Below are 21,020 nucleotides of genomic sequence, written 5' to 3'. Positions count from 1 at the left end.
TGAGGATGCCTCAAAAGGAAACGCATCACAAGACATTTAGGTCTAGAGAGTTGATGGCAAGAAAGAAGTAGTTTTGAGAAAGAAAGGCCATCGAAGATGCTTGAGGAAGACGGTTTAAGACTTAAAAGGGAAGAAGTTATGGACAGAGAAACTGCTTTGGCAACAATCGAGCATCAGAGAGGTAAAATGGAGATGAATTTAAAAAATTGCAGATCTAGAATTAAAAGAACTTTGAGTTTCCTGACAAGCCAGGTATATGCGAGACAAAGCTGTTCAAAGAGGGCCAGATCATCCCACAATAAACCAAAGCAAAGTAAGAATGATCCTACATACCCGATCCACTTGAAGGATTCTTGGGAATTGGCAAATCACCACTCTAAGATCTATTGCCTACTGACACCCCAGCTTCAGCTTTCTTATTTTAATTCCTTCTTTTTTTGTTGTTGTTGTTTTAAACTAAAAATGTCTTCTGATAGACCGATGAACTGAGAACTAGATTTCAATTCTACCTCACATTATTATCAATGTATCCCCCCAAAACACCATGTCTCTGGTTTTTAAAAGTTCAGTTTGTATCTTCTATTGTGTTTGCTGGCATCTAATTGCAATAAAAGTGTTTTAAAATACGCTGTAATTAGTGCTGTGAATATCTAAGGAAACTAAACAGGCATGTTTTGCTTTAGGGGAGGTAAAAAAAAGAGAGATATAGGAACAAGTTCCTCAAGCCAACTTACAAATCCTCCTTTTCTTAGACAGGAATCGCCCGGGGATGAGCTCAACACATACTCCACCATGCTAACGCCTAGTCCCCCACTCTCCGATCGTGGGGACAGTACAGAATTGACCTCACTGTTCACATGGAAACTCTGACCAGGTCTTCTCTGCACCATGATTGGCTGGGAAACTGAATGATCTACAAAAAAGATACACAAGCATGATACAGTGCAGCCAGAGGCTCAAACAAATTATGAGTGATGTCTCATGGATAAACCAATGACTGGGAATCAGGAAGTCTGCCATGGTCAGGTGTGCCAAAACCTCCTGTTGTGTTTTTCCCTAAGTATAAAATTCTACATAAACTAAGGAAAACGGAACACACTCCTCATATATCCAGGACAGCAGAGCAATACAGCAGTTCACATAGCTGGTTTATCTAGCTACGGTGGATACCCTTTCAAGTAGCAGAATTTCTTTTTAATATATTTTATTGGTATCATTACTAAAACAAAATGTGATTTTACTGCCCTTTTTAAAACCAACAACATAATTTGATATTTTTGGATGACTCACTGTCATCTGAGGTTCCACTTTTACATTGCGCCGTAACACAGCACATCAGCTTTTGGATTTTCTGTCTCCTTCCTCCCTAGCCTCCATTCTTTCTTTCTGCTGTCAGTGTGTGCCTTTCAGGTTCTCCCCATCCCTCTTTAGGGGTAGTCTGTCAGAAAAGCATCCGTGCCCGGTGACTTGATTTGGCCCCAACCACATTTACAAATAGATCATCCCATACACAGTACACAGGGGGGCAAGGGGAGGAAAAAGAAACATGGACTTCAAATGGCAGGCATGGATTTTCTGATTCCAAGTATGCTGACAGCAGTACAGAACAAGAAGTTATAGCTGAAATTATGGTCGTTTCAAATAAGACCACTCCCCTGTGGCTAACACTTCAATAAAATATTGAAGATTTGATTTTGTGTTAATTATGTTTTAATAAATTACATCATTATAAGCTCCTTCACGGCAATTATACTACAGGACAGGACACTGCTCGACATGCTTATGTCACTGATGTGAAATTCATGACTTGCCAATTGCTGAGGAAAGGAGCTCTAAGACAGGCATAAATCACAGTACAGATGCTAGATCTAGATTACCTGATGTTCCCCAGGCACTGTCTCGCCATTGATCACCCAGGAATATTCCTTTTGGTCCATCTTTGCTGGATTCATCTGTTTCCCAAAACTTTTTACCTGGCAAGAGCTGCTGCAAATTAAAAATAATAGACGCTTTTAAAGAATTCATAAAGGATGAAAGTACAGCAGTCAACACTTTCTTTTAGACAAGGGTACTGCAGATGCTCATGTGCCCTGAAGGTCTTTAATCACGGTGTTCTGACTACACAGACTGTGGTCAGAACACTACTGTTTATTTCGCAAAAGTCACAGAGAGGCCTAAGGCAAGGAGGGGCCACAGATCACCCCACCACAATAGAGACTCGGCTTAAATATCTAGAATTATTCTCTTAACCTATGCCAAGATTTTTAAGGGGGAGTAGGGCGGAAGGGGAGTGTTATTAGCTAAATGCTTGCTAAGAAGACTCCTTTTGAAAAGAAAGTACCTACAACTACTAAAACATTACTTCTGCCTACATGTGTACTAACTGGCCATACAAAGTTACTCAAGCTGGGGCATGAATTCAGACCCCAGCTATGGAACACTAGAGGCAAAACTCACCTCCTTTACACACAGAGATTGTGTTCACCAAAACCACTTTCATTACCAGAAAGAAAAAACAAACAAAGCTTCTCAACCACAACACTAACCTATTCCAAGATTTTGGAAAGACAGAAGAGCTATTTCCCCATTACTGGAAGGGAAATAAAATCTCCTAACCTCAGTTAATTTTACCAAAATTTAGTAATACCATTAAAGTGACTTCACAAAACATTCCATGCTTCACAGAAATGTACACACAACGAGCCCTAAACCAATGAGAACTTTAAACAAGCTATGACCAAGGAAATGCAAAGTAATCGTCAAGTAAAACCCAGTACAGCTTGCACAAGACCAAAGCATTAATGACCAGGGTTATAAAGTGAAATTCCACTAGACTTCCATCATTTTTCATTCTGATCATCAGCTTTACTCACTAAAATGTCCTGGTCTGACATTTAGCAAACATAGGTCTACTTGAAGATGAGTATGGAAGTTATAAGCAAACAATTCCTAGCAACCCAAGCCTCTCTTGGGTTCATTCTCAGTTAACAGAGCTGGTCTGTTAACTTGAGGGAATGAGAGAGCCAAGGATAGGGAAAAAGGTGGCAGAGAGGGAGAGTTAAGCAGTGGGGTCAAGAAGTGAAGGACTAGACAACTTTGACGTGTCCTAGGACAAAGTGCCGAACTGCCCTGGGTCTCATCCTCTCCATACTAATGAAAGAAATAATTTTCAGGTTCTGGTGTTTAGAAATATTGCCGATAAATACCTAGTATGATGCCCACCATATAGAAGGTTCTCAATAAATGTATTCAGTGGCATCACACCAAGGCAAAATTGCTGTAAATCAGAGAAGGGACACTGAAAATTAATGTGAATTACTCAAAGACAATTCAAGAATTCTTGTTTTTAAACTTTTTTTATTCTTTTGGTCTCAAAAATGCCGTCTCACATGATTACGAATATCTCCCTATTGGTTGTTATCTTTTCCAATTAAAATTGTAGTTTTTCTCCTGTATTTTGTAGGGAGTGTGTACAAGAAAGAATGCCAGCAGAAAGACACCTCACTTGGTTAATTTTCATATAATAGTGGATGTTCTCCATATAATAATGGAAAGAGAGCAAAGAGATCAAAATATATTCAGTATGGTGCTCATCCCTCTTCACACCGATTTGGAAATCTTCACTGAAAGTTCAAGGAAAGGCTGCTTCAGGGAACAGCCTCCAGATGCAAATACAGGCTTACCGACTGAAAGCAGCAGCCCTTTAACTAACTCAAGGCTTCAAAAATGTCTTCTGGAATCCTGTCATTTTTCACTGTAGTTTGCCAGGCTAACACACAAAGCCAGCAAAAGCAGGTAAACATGTAAACAAGGCTGGTTCCAGGCCAAATTCTCTCAAAAGGAAACAACAACAAACATGTAAAAGGTGCTAAAAAGTGAAGACTCTACTTCAAAGTAGTAACAGATGTAACAAGTCTCAAAGAAAGACACACCAAAACCCCCAAGACCCTAGTAGGATACAAAAAGGCAACCCTGTCTCCCATTATTAACCACTGCTATAAATATAAATCCCACACAGAGATTTATAGGAGCAGCCCCAAAGGTGCTAGAACTCCATATGTTGGGCGGTCAATTAGCTATTATCAATGAAAACAGCTTGGACTGAAAGGGCAAAGTGTGTACGAGATAAAGAAAAGGAGGTGGGAGGAAGGTGCTAGCATGCCAATTCTGGGAAGGGGAAAGGTGGAACCCATGGGCTGCCAAGAGTGCTCTGCGAATGGAAGAAAATTTAAATACCGACCCAAGGGATGTGGGCAAAGACAGAAGCAAACATAGCAAAGCTCTTCCAAATCTCTGGATCTTTCACAGAACCTAGTATTTCTCATTTCCCTCCAAAACATAACCATCTCCACCCCTCACCTGTGTGGTAAACAGCATCAGAAGGGACTCCTAATGACCTCTGCCTCCTGGTACTCATGCCCTTATATAATCCCCATCCCTTTATACCCCTTATGCTCTAAGAAATAACACATGGTAACAGTGATGCCATGCTACATGAAAGTAGCATGCCACTTTCAAGATATACAAAAAAAAAGACTACCCATCTTGTTTCTTTCCCTTGCCCTCTTCCTTGCTCACTTTGACAAAGCTCACTGCTATGTTGTGACCTGCCATACAGAGAAGTTTACATAGCAAAAAATAAATAAATAAATAAATAAATAAATAAATAAATAAAATAAGGAGAGATCATGGGTCATCAATTCACTAGGAACTGAGCCCCCCCACCCCCCCCGGGGACCCATGGGTGGCTCAGCGGTTTGGCGCCTGCCTTCGGTCCAGGGCGCGATCCTGGAGTCCCGGGATCAAGCCCCGCATCGGGCTTCCAGCATGGAGCCTGCTTCTCCTTCCTCCTTTGTCTCTGCCTCTCTCCGCCTCTCCCTCTCTCTCTCTCTCTCTCTCTCTCTCTATCTATCTATATATATATATATAAAGGAAAGAAGGAAGGATAAATAATTAAATAAATAAATAAATAAATAAATAAATAAATAAATAAATAAATAAAGGAGCTGAGCCCCCTTCCCCACCCCCATCCTCCATCCAAAAACCTGTGAGGAACTTACTCCTGACATCAATTTCCTGAGTGAGCCAGGAAGCTGACCCTTCCCTACCTGAACTCTTGAGATGACTGCAGCCCCACCTGGAATCCTGAGTGCAGCTTATCCCTGAAACAGAGATCTTCTGAAGCCATGACTGGGTTACGACCTACAGAAACTGTGAGGCATAAACAACTCTTTTTTTAAGGCACTAAATTTTTATGTAATCTGCTAGGTAGCAATAGGAACTAATACAGTTGTGAATACATTTGAATATGGTTGTTTTGATAGTCTACACAGTTCTTTAAGAGTTTGTTTTTCTTGTTCTATTTCTTATATCTAAAATCCAAGTGCTTTTGAATTTGGGAAAAATTATATGCTTTCCATTTCATGTTCTCCCCTTTGTCTTATACCCTTTTCTGTATTAAAAAATGTGCTAACTTCTGCAAAATCAGACCAGCTTAGACATGTTAAGCTTACCAAAAAATAGTATAAGCTTACTAAAAACTAGTAGCAGTCACATATTCAAGTCAACTAAAATAAAGACATTAACTGTTCAAATCTGATCATAGTAAAAGAAGCTATAATCTACTGAATTAAAAAATAAAGCAAAGTGATGATGAGTATCCAATTGTTATTTCAAATTCAATAGCAACCTCTCTGGAAGTAAAATCTCTATACAGTACTGGCTAAAACATACTGGTTCTCCAACCCACTGGCATCAGTCAACACCTGGAGTTGCCAAATCTTCACTCAAGCCACACCTAAATCCAATCACCAAAAGTGTAAATCCAACTATTGTATGAAAAGACAATTCCTGCTTACCCCATCAAGAACTTGGAAAAAAAAAATTGTTCTTTGACAGGACCAAAAAGAACAGATCATAGCAGAAGTTTACAAAATTTACTTTAAAGAAAGATTAGACAATAAGAGGATTAAAAGACTGATGAGATTCTAAAGGAAGATAAATGAAATTAGGAATGGGTCCAACAAAAGCAAAAAGAGACCCAGGGAGTCAGATGGAGGTAGTATGACCCAGTTGGCATATTTACGTAGAGGGCATATGATGCACAAATTAGTCTATCCTTATGAAAGCAATTAATGCACAAGCTAGATAGCAGCCTGATTACACTAACCACTAAAAACATCCAAGTAACTTCCTTGGCTCAGATTCTGCTTAGCAAGCAAACTTCTTAGGAGAACTTGGCTTCCTCCTGTTACCAAGCATGCTGATCACTGAACACAATTACCCTGTCCACTTGAGTTATTATTTCCCATCATAAATTAATAAACTACATTTTGGTTTTCATACAGAAGTCTCTTGTGGTTCTGTTTAGTGTAGATCAATCCCATAATCTAACCACCTCTTAATTAGTGATCAAAATCCCTTGCAAGACCTACAAACTGAGAACCAGGACTTGGGGAATCCCAGCATCCTCCCCAGCTATACAACAGACCTTGTACTCTTCCCTGTATTATTCCATTAAATGGTATTCCTAATTGCCCCAACCCTCAATAGTGTCAGTTCTCAAATCTCTGGGAAAAAGACACAACACTATTTATCTCAGCTTGAAAAGAGGTATAGAAAGTTAAAGAAATCAGTAAGCTTATTCATGAGGCTTCTGGAGAACAAGAGAGAAACCAAGCACTGGTTTACAAGCAATGTTAGCCACTGAGAAAGCCTCTAAATTTTGCTTGGAAACACCTTTTCTCTTTTATTATCTAACAAAAGAGACAATACCCAAAGCCACACTTGCACTATCAATCACAACATTAACGCCCACTAAGAGCCCTTTAAACAGATGTGGAGACAATAAAGGGATTCTTATTTTAAGAAATAAAGTAGCAGTAAAACATATGCCAGTGCTCTGAAATCATTTTTAAAACCAAACTGATTTTAAATCCCAACTCAGAATTTAACCCCTCTCGGCCTCAGTTTTCTTACTATAAAATGAACTGTAGTGAACATTAAATGAAATCTCTGTTAAAAAACAGTAGAATGCTGAGCTCTGAGCAATCACTCAGAAAACCAGCTGCTACTATGACTTAAGAGCACTACTAATGGCTAGCCAATGAAATGCTCCTAGGTACTCAGCTAGCAGTTGTGAGCACACCATCACCCAGGCCACTTCAGCATAAATCCTGTAAAATTAAGAGCCATAACAAAAGAAGAGCCATGATTACAGTTTTGCAGAAATAAAGAGGCAAGAGGATTATTAAGGCCTGGACTTGTCTGACCACACCATCACTACTAATATTTGCACAGGAAAGTACCAGTGATGTTTTCTGATCTCAATCCTAAATGCACACTACAGCAAGTACTGTACTCAAGAGGAATAAAATAGCAGGTAACTGCTCACACACTCAACATAGACTGCATAGAGCTATCTCTCAGAGCAGATATAGGCTTCCTAAGGAGTACTATTCACAGGGATGCATGCTACAGCCCTGCAGGCATGATCAGGTTTGATCATGTTACCTGGCAATGCAATCTTCCAACACAAGCTTAGTTTCATCACTGGAATGTAACCAATGCAGCAAATACCTGGTATTATTTTACCCAGGTGATAAGATACAGCACTGCCCCCCACCCAAATTTCTGAATCTCTTAGTACATATTCTGATTACATTCTTACTGCATTAGAAGAATTTGACATGAACTCAAAGAAAGAAACTCAGAACTGCCTGAAATAAAATATATAGCTGGTAACCACTGACAATCACACCTTCTAGGCAGAGTTCTGATATATGACAACTGTGTAATTTTCAGAAATCCCTTCTCAAAATCCTAATGCCCTAGGGGTTCTACTTAGCCCCCTCATACCATAAAGGATTACTGTGATATCAAATACACAAAATGCTTTCATAAATACTATGAACTACACTCACAAGTCATTTAAAAAGCTTTAACAAGAAACAGCTTAAATATAAAAGCATACATCAATATACTTTATAGGACTTTTTTTTTAGGACTTTTTTTTTTTTTAAGGTATACACCCATTCACTTTTAGGACAATTCTTTTGGAGTTTAGAAAACACATACATCAAGAGTCACATTCGTTCCCGATAATTTATCTCAACACAACAGTAAAAAGACAATTCAAAAGGAAAAAAAACTCTACATTCAAAGTCTATGGGCAAAAACATTGGGAGAAGGTAAATGTCCACCTAGGTAGCTGTGGTACTATAATGCAAGCTCACCCAAACAGCCACAATGACTATACAGAATGTTTATGAAAGATCACTAACTTTTAAAGGAAAAATACAAAATTGCATGTGTAAAAGACTGCTTCTCCTTGTGCACCCTTCCCTTTTGAATCAAAATTGTAAAGAAAACTAAAAACTGAAATAGATGCTTATTAGTGTGGTGGCATTATGAATGACTTGTTACAAAATATAATATACTTCTATGATTTAGAATTTATTTTCTAATAAATAAAACTGAGATTATAGTAGTATGGAATTTCTTACAAATAAGACACCTTCTCTTAAGCAGACACAGTTGCACTTCAACCTAATTTCACATTAACAAAATCAGTGGCAATTTTAAGGAGAGAGCTCAGACCATATGTTTCAAATATTTCTAAGCAAGCAGATAATAACATCTAATCCACTCTGAAAACTGTAGTCTACGTAAGAAATGTTGAACATGTTCAAAGATTTAATCATAAGCCAGTTACTTTCTTAATTAAAAGTAAGTATAAAGAAGGTGGTGTTTGAATTTTTATTTTCTCTTCAAAGTTTAAGGAATAGGATCTTCTCAATTCACACTTCCGTTTATATATCTACTAATTAAGGACGTGCCCTGCATTTTTTTAAACAGCTAGGCAATACTTATAAAGATTATTTTTAAATGTTAAAACACCTTTACTCTGCTTCATTTCATTCAAATCAAAATTAAATTAAATTAAATTAAAATAAAATAATAAAATAAAATAAACCCAAAGAACCAATATTTGCTACAATTTTTTCACATTTTTCTACTGGCAGATTCAGAACCTGGCACCTAGTAATTATTGCTTAAGCTGTTCATCTAGGTGTCAAGATGCTCACTAATGAAAACAAATTTCCACATTAATGGTCTCTTAAGTAAATATCTCCCTCAATTGAAATCTAATGTACTCCTTTTAAAAAAGAAAAGTTTAATACTTTGCATAATTAGGGAACCCTGGGTGGCGCAGTGGTTTGGCGCCTGCCTTTGGCCCGGGGCACAATCCTGGAGACACGGGATCGAATCCCACATTGGGCTCCTGGTGCATGGAGCCTGCTTCTCCCTCCGCCTGTGTCTATGCCTCTCTCTCTCTCTGTGACTATCATAAATAAATAAAAATTTAAAAAAAATTTAAAAAAATACTTTGCATAATTATAATTATGCAGTATATAAAATTAACAGGTTTTTTAAAAATATTTTTCAGCTATTAAACACTTTTCATAAACACTGTCAATAGTTATATCTTAAAAAAAAAAATAGTTATATCTAACGTCTTTAGCAACACTTCCACTGCTAAGGATGGAATGATACAAATCACTTAAGCCTGGCCAATGAGGGAAAATTTGACATTCTCTCCCACATCTGGAAAATCGCTACTGCTTTTCTGGCTACTGAAAAATTTCAAGAGTTTCAGCATCTGAAGTACTGATGTCAAAATGTAAAGTATTACTTGAACAGACCCCGAAAATGTACAGTCTGTAGAGGCACTACCAGAAATTAGAAATAAAAGTAGTAAAAGACACTCTTTGCCCAAAGAAAAAACTTCTTAAAAAGAAAAACCTATCAGGAATGAAACTGATATAGCTAGAAGGCATTCATTTTAAGATAAGCACACTGATAGTGTACTTGAGGACCTACTTCGGATGAAGAAAGGAACATTACCCTGGTGATCGGACTGGTCAGGACTGCTGTACAGGAAGGAGAGAGTTCAGAGAGGAGAGTGGGAAGGACTCTCCACAAAGAGCTTAGACAGAAAGAAGGAAAGAAAAGCAAGTAGGGCAGTGCCCACCAAGAAGAAAGGAGTCTAGCCAGTGACACAGGGAAGCAGTAAGGAGAGGTGGAAAAGGCAACTAGTCTAGTGACCAGTGAGGATTCCTGGAGCACCAAAACGTTGGACTCTTAATCCAATAGGCAGCAACAGGAAGTAACATTGTAAAAATTCAGTTCATAAAATTAATCTGACATTCCTCCGTAAAATGGGGTGTGGGAAAGCTAAACAGACATGGGGAGGCTAAGCAAAGAGGTCACTGCAGTAATTAGGCATGAAACATTAAGAGAGGGGACCTGTGGAAATGGGCAAGGAAGGTACAAATGTCTGCTTAGATGTCTCTCTCAGCTTTCAAAGCATAAAAAAAAAAAACCTACATAATTTCAAAAATGAGGATTCATAGCCCATTTTAACAATCAAGAATGAAGTCATTAAGTATGCATAAGCAAGTCTATCACTGCAATTCTTTTAATCAGTAATCTATTCTGTAGAGTCAACTGAGTGCAAAGTCTAGATTTTGCACTAATTTTAACGTTGTCCTGAAGATCCACGGTGGGTTGCTGGGGAACCGTATGAACAAAAAAGACCAATTAAGTAGCCATAAGAAGAATTTGGTAGATCTGAAATTTTAGGACAACTACAGGTTAGACAGATTTGCAGTCAGTTCACCGACAACTGCTAACTCCACAGTGTACCCTCTTCAAAGGAGCTCAGTGGTTCTTGACCACATAGAAAACACAATCACTGTGAACAACTTCATCTAGGACATGAGACACACAAGACAGTGGTAACAGCTACATAAAAAAATTCAGAGATACTGTTAGCAGCTCAATCTCCATGTTCTTTTGTGATCAAATACCCTGGGGTAAGCTCCACAGCAGTCCTTTCTCACCACATATTCCTTTCCCAATCCACTGAAGTCAAATTCTTTATACTTTCCCCCTTTAAGTTACTGGAATAGGGCCAAAAGAGACCTCTTTTCTCTGCCATCTTATAAAACTTGATAAACTGACAACAAACTATGTTCAGAAAATGAAGAAGTGCCAGAGTGAACTAGGCTTTTCTGCAGGATAAAGGAAGAGCATGCTAAAGGAGCAGAGGACTATGTTATCTTGGCTACCTACAGGTTACCTGCAAATAAGGTCATTTTTGGGGGGGGGGGGGGGGGGGGGACGCCTGGGTGGCTCAGAAGTTGAGCATTTGTCTTTGGCTCAGGTCGTGATCCCAGGGTCCTGGGATCGAGTTCCACATCAGGCTCCCTGGAGGGAGCCTGCTTCTCCTTCTGCCTATGTCTCTGCCTCTCTGTGTGTCTCTCATGAATAAATAATAAACTTAAAAAAAAAGTCATTTGTTTTTCTACATATAACTATATGGTTTGACCTATAACATAACCACATTCATGTTATACTAGGTCTAAATTATGTAAGTGATTCCTGCAAGAATATCCAAGAGCCCAATGTACAAAAGGTAAGCCTCCACGGCACTTAGGAAACCTGTAAAGTTCATGAACCATGAAAACCTCAACATTGCTTTATGACCTACCCACCTCATATCCGCAAAGCAGGAAACAGCTCAACTAAGAGAGGAGAAAGAGTCTTTTGCCTCAAGATGGGAGCAAATAATTAAACCCACCCACACACCCAGTCAGCTTCAGGGCATTTTTAATTATTAAATTGACAAGACAAAGGTCTCAGTGTGCCAGATATGGACAAGTTCCCTTTTTCATGCACTCCAGGAGATGAAAATTTCATAGATATGGCTACTTTGTATACCAGGAAGACCAATACAGAAAATAGACTACTTCCTCTACATCCTTGGCTTTAATGAGTATCACAGATTGCATTAATTAATTAATTAATTAAGAGACAACAGATTAACTTTGGTTAACTCTGGTTCCTCATCAGCGAAATAACAGTAAAGAAGAGAGAATTACACAGAATACTGTTTAATACACACTTGACCAAGAAAAATCACAAAAGTAATTCCTCTTTGCTAAACACTATTCTATCTGGTTGTGTACATATAATGAGGGTATTTCCATGCCCCAGCAGATGGCCCAGAGAAAGTATCCCATTGATCTAGTTACAACTATATTAAACAAAAGATCCTTTATAATAAATCAACTCGGATTCAACTTGGATGGTAACAGCACTGCTGATTTACTATTCATCTTACGTACTACTCTTTGCAAAATAATCAAATAGTTTTGAAAATATAAAAATATGCAAAAAAGGGTGAATGAATAGAGACTTTTCAGTTTTGTCAGGTCCTCATCCTCCCCTTCATAACCCCACATCCCTCAGGATGGAAAAGTAATCTGAATAAAGAATACAAGCAATAAATATTTACTGAATTGAACTAAGATCCCTTGCAGGGAGGGCAATATCAACTTCTGGAGTAAATGAGAAAATAAGGAGGAATCCATGCTTAGAAAAAAAAGTATTTATTTGTAAGATTCATTCAACACAATATATTAAGCACCCAATATTTACAAAGTAGTAACTGGCTGAAGCCCCTGCTCTAAACAAACTTACGTGCAAGGAAATAGAACACATTTACACAAATCACTACATAGAAAATAAACTAGAGCCATAAGACTGACACAAAAAAACTTGCTGCTTAAATTCCTCTCCATAACTTCTGGTTAGAGCAAAAAAGATTTTATAGAAGACCTGATCACTGAAGTTAAGATTTTAAATAATGGGCAGACTGTGGACATGCAGAAATAACAGAAAACCCAAGATTTGAAGTGACAGAGATATGAATTCAAATAGATGGTTCATGATCATGTTAACCTCTCTAATCCCTTTTTGCCTGGGCTATAAAAAGGCATCATAAACATTGCAGGACCACCATGAAGACTGTAATGTATATGAAGTGGTTAGCATAGTACCTGGAAAATAAATGTTCAATATATTGCAGCTATCATTCCCAAGCCTAACAAAATAGAACTTGGGAGTCAAATCCACATCTTGATACTCATGACTTAGTCACTTGACCTTAGGACTCATTTTTCTCATGTAAAAAAAAGGTAGAAATATCTCCAAAAAATCTGTTGGGAGGTTCATATAGGCAATAAAATCAATGCCAAAGTATCTTGAAAAGTGCTAATGCATTACTGTATGTAGTTCTTTAGTTGGCTTACCTTCGAATTAAGCATAGTGATGTTGATGAAAAGAGTAGGCACATTTTAGCCAGAGGAGGATAAATGGGGGAAAAATGAAGATGGACTAAGCAGTATGTGGAATAAGCTATGTCCTGCTGCAAAGGAGCATGTTTTACTGCATTCAAGCACTGCAAGACAGAACAATGCTAAGTCTGTCCAGTCATTGCAGTACAGGATAGAAGGCAGATATTAGAATGAGTGGGGTTCCAAACAGGTATCAAAGTCATGAGACAACTGAAAACCAGGTTCCAAATGTCAGATGCATCTACATTCTCAAGGTTAGAAGATACTTTCTTCTTTCTTGTTCTTCAAAATGCCCAATCCCCAAATTATTCTGGATCCCAGAAACTTCCCCCAAACAATATTCTTAAAAAGGTCACTTCATCTCAAACACATATGTCATTAATCTACTACAGGAAAGTTATGCACTAAGATCTTGTTACTCCAGGTCACTTGGTCTGGCTAGCTATGTTTTCTCTGAAGTAAAAATTTCAACAGCAAGATACCCAAAATGCCCAACAACCAAATGGTACTAATACAAGGTTAAAGGAACTAGGCAGATTTACCATTCCTATCCATACTCGAAGCTACATTTTGGGGTAGAAAGGACTCATTACACTGTTTGGTCAGGAATTCGTATATTAACACATCAAATGCTTTATTAGTTTTTCTTCTCTTCTGGAAGAATGTATGCAAGATTTGGCTGGCAGACAATATATCTCCTTTCCAAAATTCAATACATTTTGGAGTCGAATGCATTACTCTATGGGACTCTAGTTCTAAGAAACCGCCATTGTAAGGTAGCTCTTCCTGGGCTAAAATCCTAGAAGTACTTTTAGCTACCCAAAAAGCCTTCAAGTCTATGAGCCATTCTGTTTACCATGATGGTAAGATGTTGAAAAGATTTTAACAGACTTGGTATCCACATCGGGTTTCCACTTGCCCTAATTTCAGAATTAACACCCGTGAACCCTTAGGGACAGACATTTCAGAAGTGCCGTAGATAGCTGTAGACTGGTGAATGAGACACTTAGAAAACTGAGTGAAAAGTTTCAGAACCTCTACATCACAAGGGCGAAGTCACTCTAAAAAGACACCTTTTAGACGCCCTCTAGCATATCCTAGAGAAAGTGGAACTATTCCCCTTTTCCATCTTTCTAAAGATATAGAAATAAGGGCTAACTCCAAAATCTTAGACTTGAAAGGGTCCTGGGAAACTAGTCCAATATCTCTGTCTTACAGATGGAAAAAAGCAAAATCCAAATAGGATGAACATCTGAGCCAAGGCTGGACTGTGGCTTCAGGGTTCTGGTCCAGAGACAGCTTTATCCGGCCAAGTTACATCCTTCTTTGGGTGAACAGCTTTCCAGCTCTCCAACTCTCCAAATCACTACCAAATTCCTCCCTCTACTAGCCATTCTGCTATTTTAACTTACAGATAGAATTCCTATGTAATGTCTAACGAGAATCTACAGCTATATTTTAAACATATCTCACCTTATTCTACTTCCAGGGAATGTGATAGGATTCATTATGTCTCCACATACAAGAGCATTTGCCAGATCTCCTTCCTCAGGTTTACAAACTTGTCTATTGTAAGTTTTTCTATGCTTCAGTTTTCTAAAACAAAGATGAAGGCCACATATCTAAATACATTCCATTTATTCCTGAAATAATCACTACTATCTTAATATCCCTGAAAGTCATCAAGTTTTCTACATATAAAACATTAAGGAATCTTAAACAGAAAAAGTCCTCAGCTTTTAAGTTAAAAAAAAAAAACAATTATGCAGAGTAAGGTGCCTTTTCTGTCAACAGCTCTCCCCTTGGCAAATCCATCCTTTTTTAGGACACAGAAAGTAATAACACTGCTGCCCTCCTATAGGTAACAGCAAATAAATCCAACAAGATCCTATACCAAATCAATGTAGAAACCAAGTCCAGTAACCCAAGGTTAGTGAGCCTTCCCCAGTACTACAAAGATACACCCTTGAATACTCAACTAACAGACTCATCTTTTCATATGTAAATTTTTAAAGCTGCTCCAAGATGTGCCTTTAAACTTTTCAGTCCTACAACTTTAAGCTGAATGAGTGGCCAGCCAAGATAGTAGCTGAAATATTTGAAAAGAATTTCTGGCCTTACTCCTAAAACATTTTAATACCTTCCTTCTTATGTTGATTTTCTAGAACAAAAGGCAAGTAAAGCACTTGTGTTGTGAACCCTCAGCTAAGAACAATGGTACTTCAGACAACCAGCAAGGTTTGAGGTGATGTCTTAAGTAGCCATTTCTTAGCAAGATTTCAACTAAGAAATGCTCTAAATTTTGCAAAGCAACACTGAGTCTAGTATTGGCTTTGATGAAAAAATGTCTAACAAGAGCCAAGTAGCACTAACTTCACTAAAAATCAATTACTCTGAATAGAGCCAATTCTCTTTCAATTCTAAAGATTCACACATTCTTGACACAGGTATTGCTTACCATGAGGACTCACACAAGCTTGAGCACCATACATACCCACACCAATACACATGTAGTAAGTGCAGCAAAAATACTCTATGCCTGGCTGAAAAGTCAATACAATTTACTTCAAATTTTAGTGTTTATATGGGTAGACTATATTCATACACAACCCCTCTCCCAGAGAGGGAAAGAAATTTAATGATGTTAAACTAATTAGAAGCTGTGCTTTATTATAAAATCTTATTATTTCTTCATTTCTCTTTTGACATTCTCCCTTATAATACTGCCAAAAAAAAAAAAAAAAAAACCAACCCCTCAGGAAACCACTGAGTGGCTCTCAAACATCTGACTCCTGGTTTCAGCTGAGGTCATCATGTCAGGGTCCTAGGATAGAGCCCTGCAACCTGTTCCAGACTCAGTGGGGAGTCCACTTAAGGATGTTCTCTCTCTCCCTCTGCCCCTTCCCCAGCTCCTGCTTTCTCTCTTTCTCAAATAAATAAATCTTTAAAAACTTCTCCCATCCTGGACCCCTGCAGACCCTAACTAAACCAGAAAATGTTCCCCAAGTCTTACATTCTTCCACTCAAGTAATCACAAACTAGTCCAGTTAATACTGATCACTCCCTTCTCTAAACATGAACCATACATAGAAAACACTTGCATTCTTTCTGTTGCCATGTGTATTTACTGCTTCCTTAACTACCTACAGAGCTCCTTGAGTACAGAAGCCTCACTCTAAGTTTTTCTCCTTTGTGCCTAAACAGTAGATTATGCTTTAAAAAAAAAAAAAATAGGGGCACCAATGGGATGCCTGGGTGGCTCAATCATTTATTGATTGATTTCAGGTCATGATCTCAAGGTCACAGGATCCATGCTCAGCACTGAGTCCGCCTGTCCCTCCCTCTCTGCTATTGCCCTAGCTCGCACTCTCTCTCCCTCTCTCTCTCTCTCTAAAATAAATAAATGAATGAAATCTTCTAAAAAACAAAATAGGGCAGCCCAGGTGGCTCAGGGGTTTAGCGCTGCCTTCAGCCCAGAGCGTGCTCCTGGAGTCCCAGGATTGAGTCCCACGTCAGGCTTGCTGTATGGAGCCTGCTTCTCCCTCTGCCTGTGTCTCTGCCTCTCTCTCTCTCTCTCTCTCTCAACCTCTCTGATAAATAAATAAATAAAATCTTTTTAAAAACATAAATAAATTAGCAAGTAAGTAAGTAAGTAAGGGATGCCTGGGTGGCTCAGCAGTTGAGCCTCTGCCTTGGGCTCAGGGCATGATCCCGGTTCTGGGATCGAGTCCTGCATCGAACTCCCTGCGAGGAGCCTGCTTCTCCATCTGCATACATCTCTGCTTCTCTGTGTCTCATGAATAAAATCTTTAAAAATAAATAAAATTCAAAAATAGGAGCACCTGGCTGGCTCAGATAGTAGAGTTTGTGACTCTTGATCTTGGGAGTCATGTACTTGAGCCCCACAACGGGGGTAGAGTTTGCTTTAAAAAAATAATAACTTTACTACTGGGCAGCCTAGGTGGTTCAGCAGTTTAGCACCGCCTTCAGCCCAGGGCGTGATCCTGGAGACCCGGGATCAAGTCCCATGTCAGGCTCCCTGCATGGAGCCTGCTTCTCCCTCTGCCTGTGTCTCTGCCCTCCTCTCTCTCTCTGTGTCTCTCATTAATAAATAAATAAAATATATTAAAAAACAACAACAAAAAACAACTTTAGTATCTATATTTTGGGAGGGACACATATTAAGCATCTTTTTAAAATCCTCTCCCAAACTATCAATTTTTATACAGCTTACCAAAATGGGATTTTTACTATCAATTATTTATAAATAGTAGCTTCACTTACTCTAAGGGAACATGCTTTGGAAAGGAAGCCAGGTCAGAATCCCAAGCTCCATCATATGTGATCTTGGGCAAATTAATTCATAAATCTCAGCCTCTTTATCTGGATAACAGACCCATCCTCATAGTTATTGATGAGACAATGCATGCAAACCCCTCAGCACTGGGGAATATATGGTCAGCAAATGGTAGCAAATGGCAGTTATCATTACTCTATGAATAAATAATAAGGAATGAAGAAGCAATAACACTGTATTACTGCTGGAATATACTTTGGTTATCTACATATGTCTACATCCAGGTCTGAGGAATTATATTCGGATACCAAAAAAATAGTATTTCTAACAAAAATAAAAGTGAGGTTTGGAAACCGTGGGAGGAAAAAGCATTTTTGGAAGGAAAAAATGATTTAAAAAATACTGTCTTCGGGGATCCCTGGGTGGCGCAGCGGTTTGGCGCCTGCCTTTGGCCCAGGGCGCGATCCTGGAGACCCAGGATCGAATCCCATGTCGGGCTCCCGGTGCATGGAGCCTGCTTCTCCCTCTGCCTGTGTCTCTGCCTCTCTCTCTCTCTCTCTCTGTGACTATCATAAATAAATAAAAAAATTTTAAGAAAATATTTTTTAAAAAAATAAAAAATACTGTCTTCAATTAAATAAAATTTACTTTCTATTCAATTCTTTTCACTATTTTTCAATTAGACTTAAGCCTTTAGAGATTATAAAGTATTGTGTACAAAACAGCAAAAGGCATTATACCTTGTATAATTAATTTTTAAATCTGGGATTAGGGGGGCAGCCCGGGTGGCTCAGCGATTTAGCACCGCCTTCAGCCCAGGGCCTGATCCTGGAGACCCGGGATCGAGTCCCACATCGGGCTCCCTGCATGGAGCCTGCTTCTCTTTCTGCCTCTGTGTGTGTGTGTGTGTGTGTGTGTGTGCCTCTCATGAATAAATAAATAAAATCTTTTTTTAAAAAAAATCTGGGATTAGGTTCTTAGGAGAGTGGAACAGGCTAAAACCACAAGATAAACATGGTTTCCCCTCTATACTTAATATCTGATTCAACTATTAACTTTCTGTTCCAAAGAAACTTTTGCTCCAAAAGTTAATTGAGAAAAATCTCTTCTCCAATAACCACATAAGGTTTATTGTTTTGCACTGTTTCAATGATATTAGGCAGGTACAGGAGACATAAAGCCACCTATCTTCTCTTAAAGCTCTAGGGGAAAAATAAGAACAGGCCCAAAACCCAAGAACCCAAGATGACAGGACACTGGGACCCTGACTACAAGATGATTCAGCAAAGTTGGAAACAAAATCTTCTAACACAGGAAACAAGAATCTCATAAGTAAAACACCAAAAGAGTTTAACTAATGCCTGACCACAAAGGTAGTCAATGAATATTTGCTACAAATCAGGAGAAGAATTATCTTAACTTTGAATCCTCAGAACCTAGCACAGTGCCTGGATCAAAGAATATTTGCTAAATCAAAGAACAAATGTATTTAATGATTGGTATAAAAAAGAATCCAGTATACAGCTATTCTCCCCTCCTTTAAAAAAACATTAAAATGGATGTGGGAGCTTTTAAATACTGGATGTGCATAAAATAAAACAGATGAAAACCCAGTTAATCTCCAAAACAAGAGAACCACAAGCAAATGCCCCCAGCTTGAGAACCTAGAACACCTCTGACTACTCATTCAAACTATATGCTCTACTTATCATCAATGTATTCTTATGGTCAACAACTAGAATCACCAGAAGTCAGCTGTACTTATACTCCCATTTCTTTTAGAATTATGGCAATATTCCTTATCCATGTTTGGATAGCAATAAATTTTGTTCTTGCAAACGTTAGACATTATGAACAAACCAAAATTCTTGTTCCTTAATTCTATGTAGGTAAGGGAGGATTGACTGAGCCCTCCACCTTCTGGAATTATTTCACCAGAAATCTAACTTCCTTTTCATAATGGAGCTCTAAACAACATCCTCAGAAAATGGCACTACTCTAAAAATACGTTATCAACATGTTCTTTCTGATTAGCGGCCAATCTAAGACTCCCTTCCACTGTAAAAAGAACCTAGCAATAGGATAATGAGGCAAAAGTAAGGACATCTTATGCAAACAAAATTATTTTGTAGAATTTTAAAGCTTCAAATTACAAGTCACTAGTTAATATAATCATCAACAATTAATGTTCATGTTTTGGTTGCTTTGTTTTGTCTTTAAGACATTAGGGTAAAGCTAATGAGATCATTTTGGCAAAATTCTGCAATAACCCATTCCTATCATGAGGATGGCAACAAGGAAAAGCAAGCACATACTTCTGGAGACTAGATTCAGACACATTTGATGAAAGACAGCTCCAAACTTCCCTTAAAAACAGTCCCACTTTCCTGACACACAGGTTCACTTACCTCTCCCATCGCTCTTCCCTCCAGAGCAAGTGCTTGAAAATCATGATTCAGCTCATCCATAGAACGTACCTATCATTCAAAATAGAGAAGGGAAAAGTTTCAAGTTAGCATCTTGAATTTCACATCCACAGTAAACACAACTGAAGGCTTTTCTATATTTGCTTTCAGATATTCACAAAGACAGTAACAATAATCATTAAATCGTTCACTTACCTTTAATTATCAGAGTTCAGAGCCAATGACCCCTGTTTTCTCCCCTCCCATCCCTTTTTTTCAAAATGTGAAAAATACATAATCCAGAAGAAAAGACATATTCCATCACAAGAGAATTATATTAACTTTCTCATACACTTTAATAAGTAAAAACCAAATACTAAAGGGTAATAACATATCATGAACACAGCTACAGACTCAAAAGACCACAGTACTTGCCCCCAACTGCATATAGGAAGTAAAAACCAGGAATTTATTTGATCCAACCCAGTATTTCTTTGATAAACCTCAGGGAAAGGTGCTACAAACTATATAATGGAGTGCCCCAACGTTTCTCCATGTTGGAAGGTCTATGGGGCCCCTGGATCTCAATTCCAGGAGAAAAAAAACAGCAAATATTACAAGAATCCCTTCAAACTTCACCCATCATTAAATGTACTACCCAAATCATCACAATCTTTCCAGCCTTCAATTAACTCATATATTAACTCGTCTCTAAGGTCATTTCTACAAGGTAAGGTTAGATCAAGGACGGAGTATGAAATAGTTAATTCAGGGCAGCCCCGGTGGTGCAAAGGTTTAGCGCCGCTTGCAGTCCAGGGTGTGATCCTGGAGACCCTGGATCAAGTCCCACTAAGGCTCTCTGCATGGTGCCTGTTTCTCCTTCTGCCTGTGTCTCTGCCCCTCTCTCTCTCTCTGTCTCTATGAAGAAATAAATAAAATCTTTAAAAAAAATAGTTAATTCAAAACAATCATAATTCAGGGCATCTGGGTGGCTCAGTAGGTATCTGGGTGGCTCAGTCAGTTAAGCGTCGGCCTTCAGCTCAGGTCATGGATTAGGCCTGCTTTTCCCTTCCCTCCTCGCTCGTGTTCTCTCTTGCTATCTCTGTTGTTATCTCT

The 21,020-nt window shown here is 38.5% G+C and overlaps 1 protein-coding gene across 50 annotated transcripts in view; it reads right to left on the bottom strand.

Moving 5' to 3' along the window:
- PUM1 (pumilio RNA binding family member 1) overlaps positions 1-21,020 on the bottom strand; it is a 133,089-nt gene that overhangs the window by 67,293 nt on the left and 44,776 nt on the right. For 20 of the 50 annotated variants that reach the window (XM_072750462.1, XM_072750447.1, XM_026014563.2 and 17 more), the window contains exons 3-5: positions 19,908-19,976; positions 1,878-1,986; positions 735-913 (exon numbers count right to left, since the gene is read on the bottom strand). In XM_072750462.1, coding sequence (XP_072606563.1) covers positions 735-913; positions 1,878-1,986; positions 19,908-19,976 — 357 coding nt within the window. The remainder of the gene's footprint in view (positions 1-734; positions 914-1,877; positions 1,987-19,907; positions 19,977-21,020) is intronic. The other 30 variants (XM_072750450.1, XM_072750451.1, XM_072750441.1 and 27 more) reach the window with 2 other exon arrangements.

Source organism: Vulpes vulpes, chromosome 2, assembly GCF_048418805.1.
Source record: "Vulpes vulpes isolate BD-2025 chromosome 2, VulVul3, whole genome shotgun sequence".
NCBI lineage: Eukaryota > Metazoa > Chordata > Mammalia > Carnivora > Canidae > Vulpes > Vulpes vulpes.
Note: the sequence above shows the minus strand (reverse complement) of the source record. Positions and strands in the feature narration are given on the sequence as shown.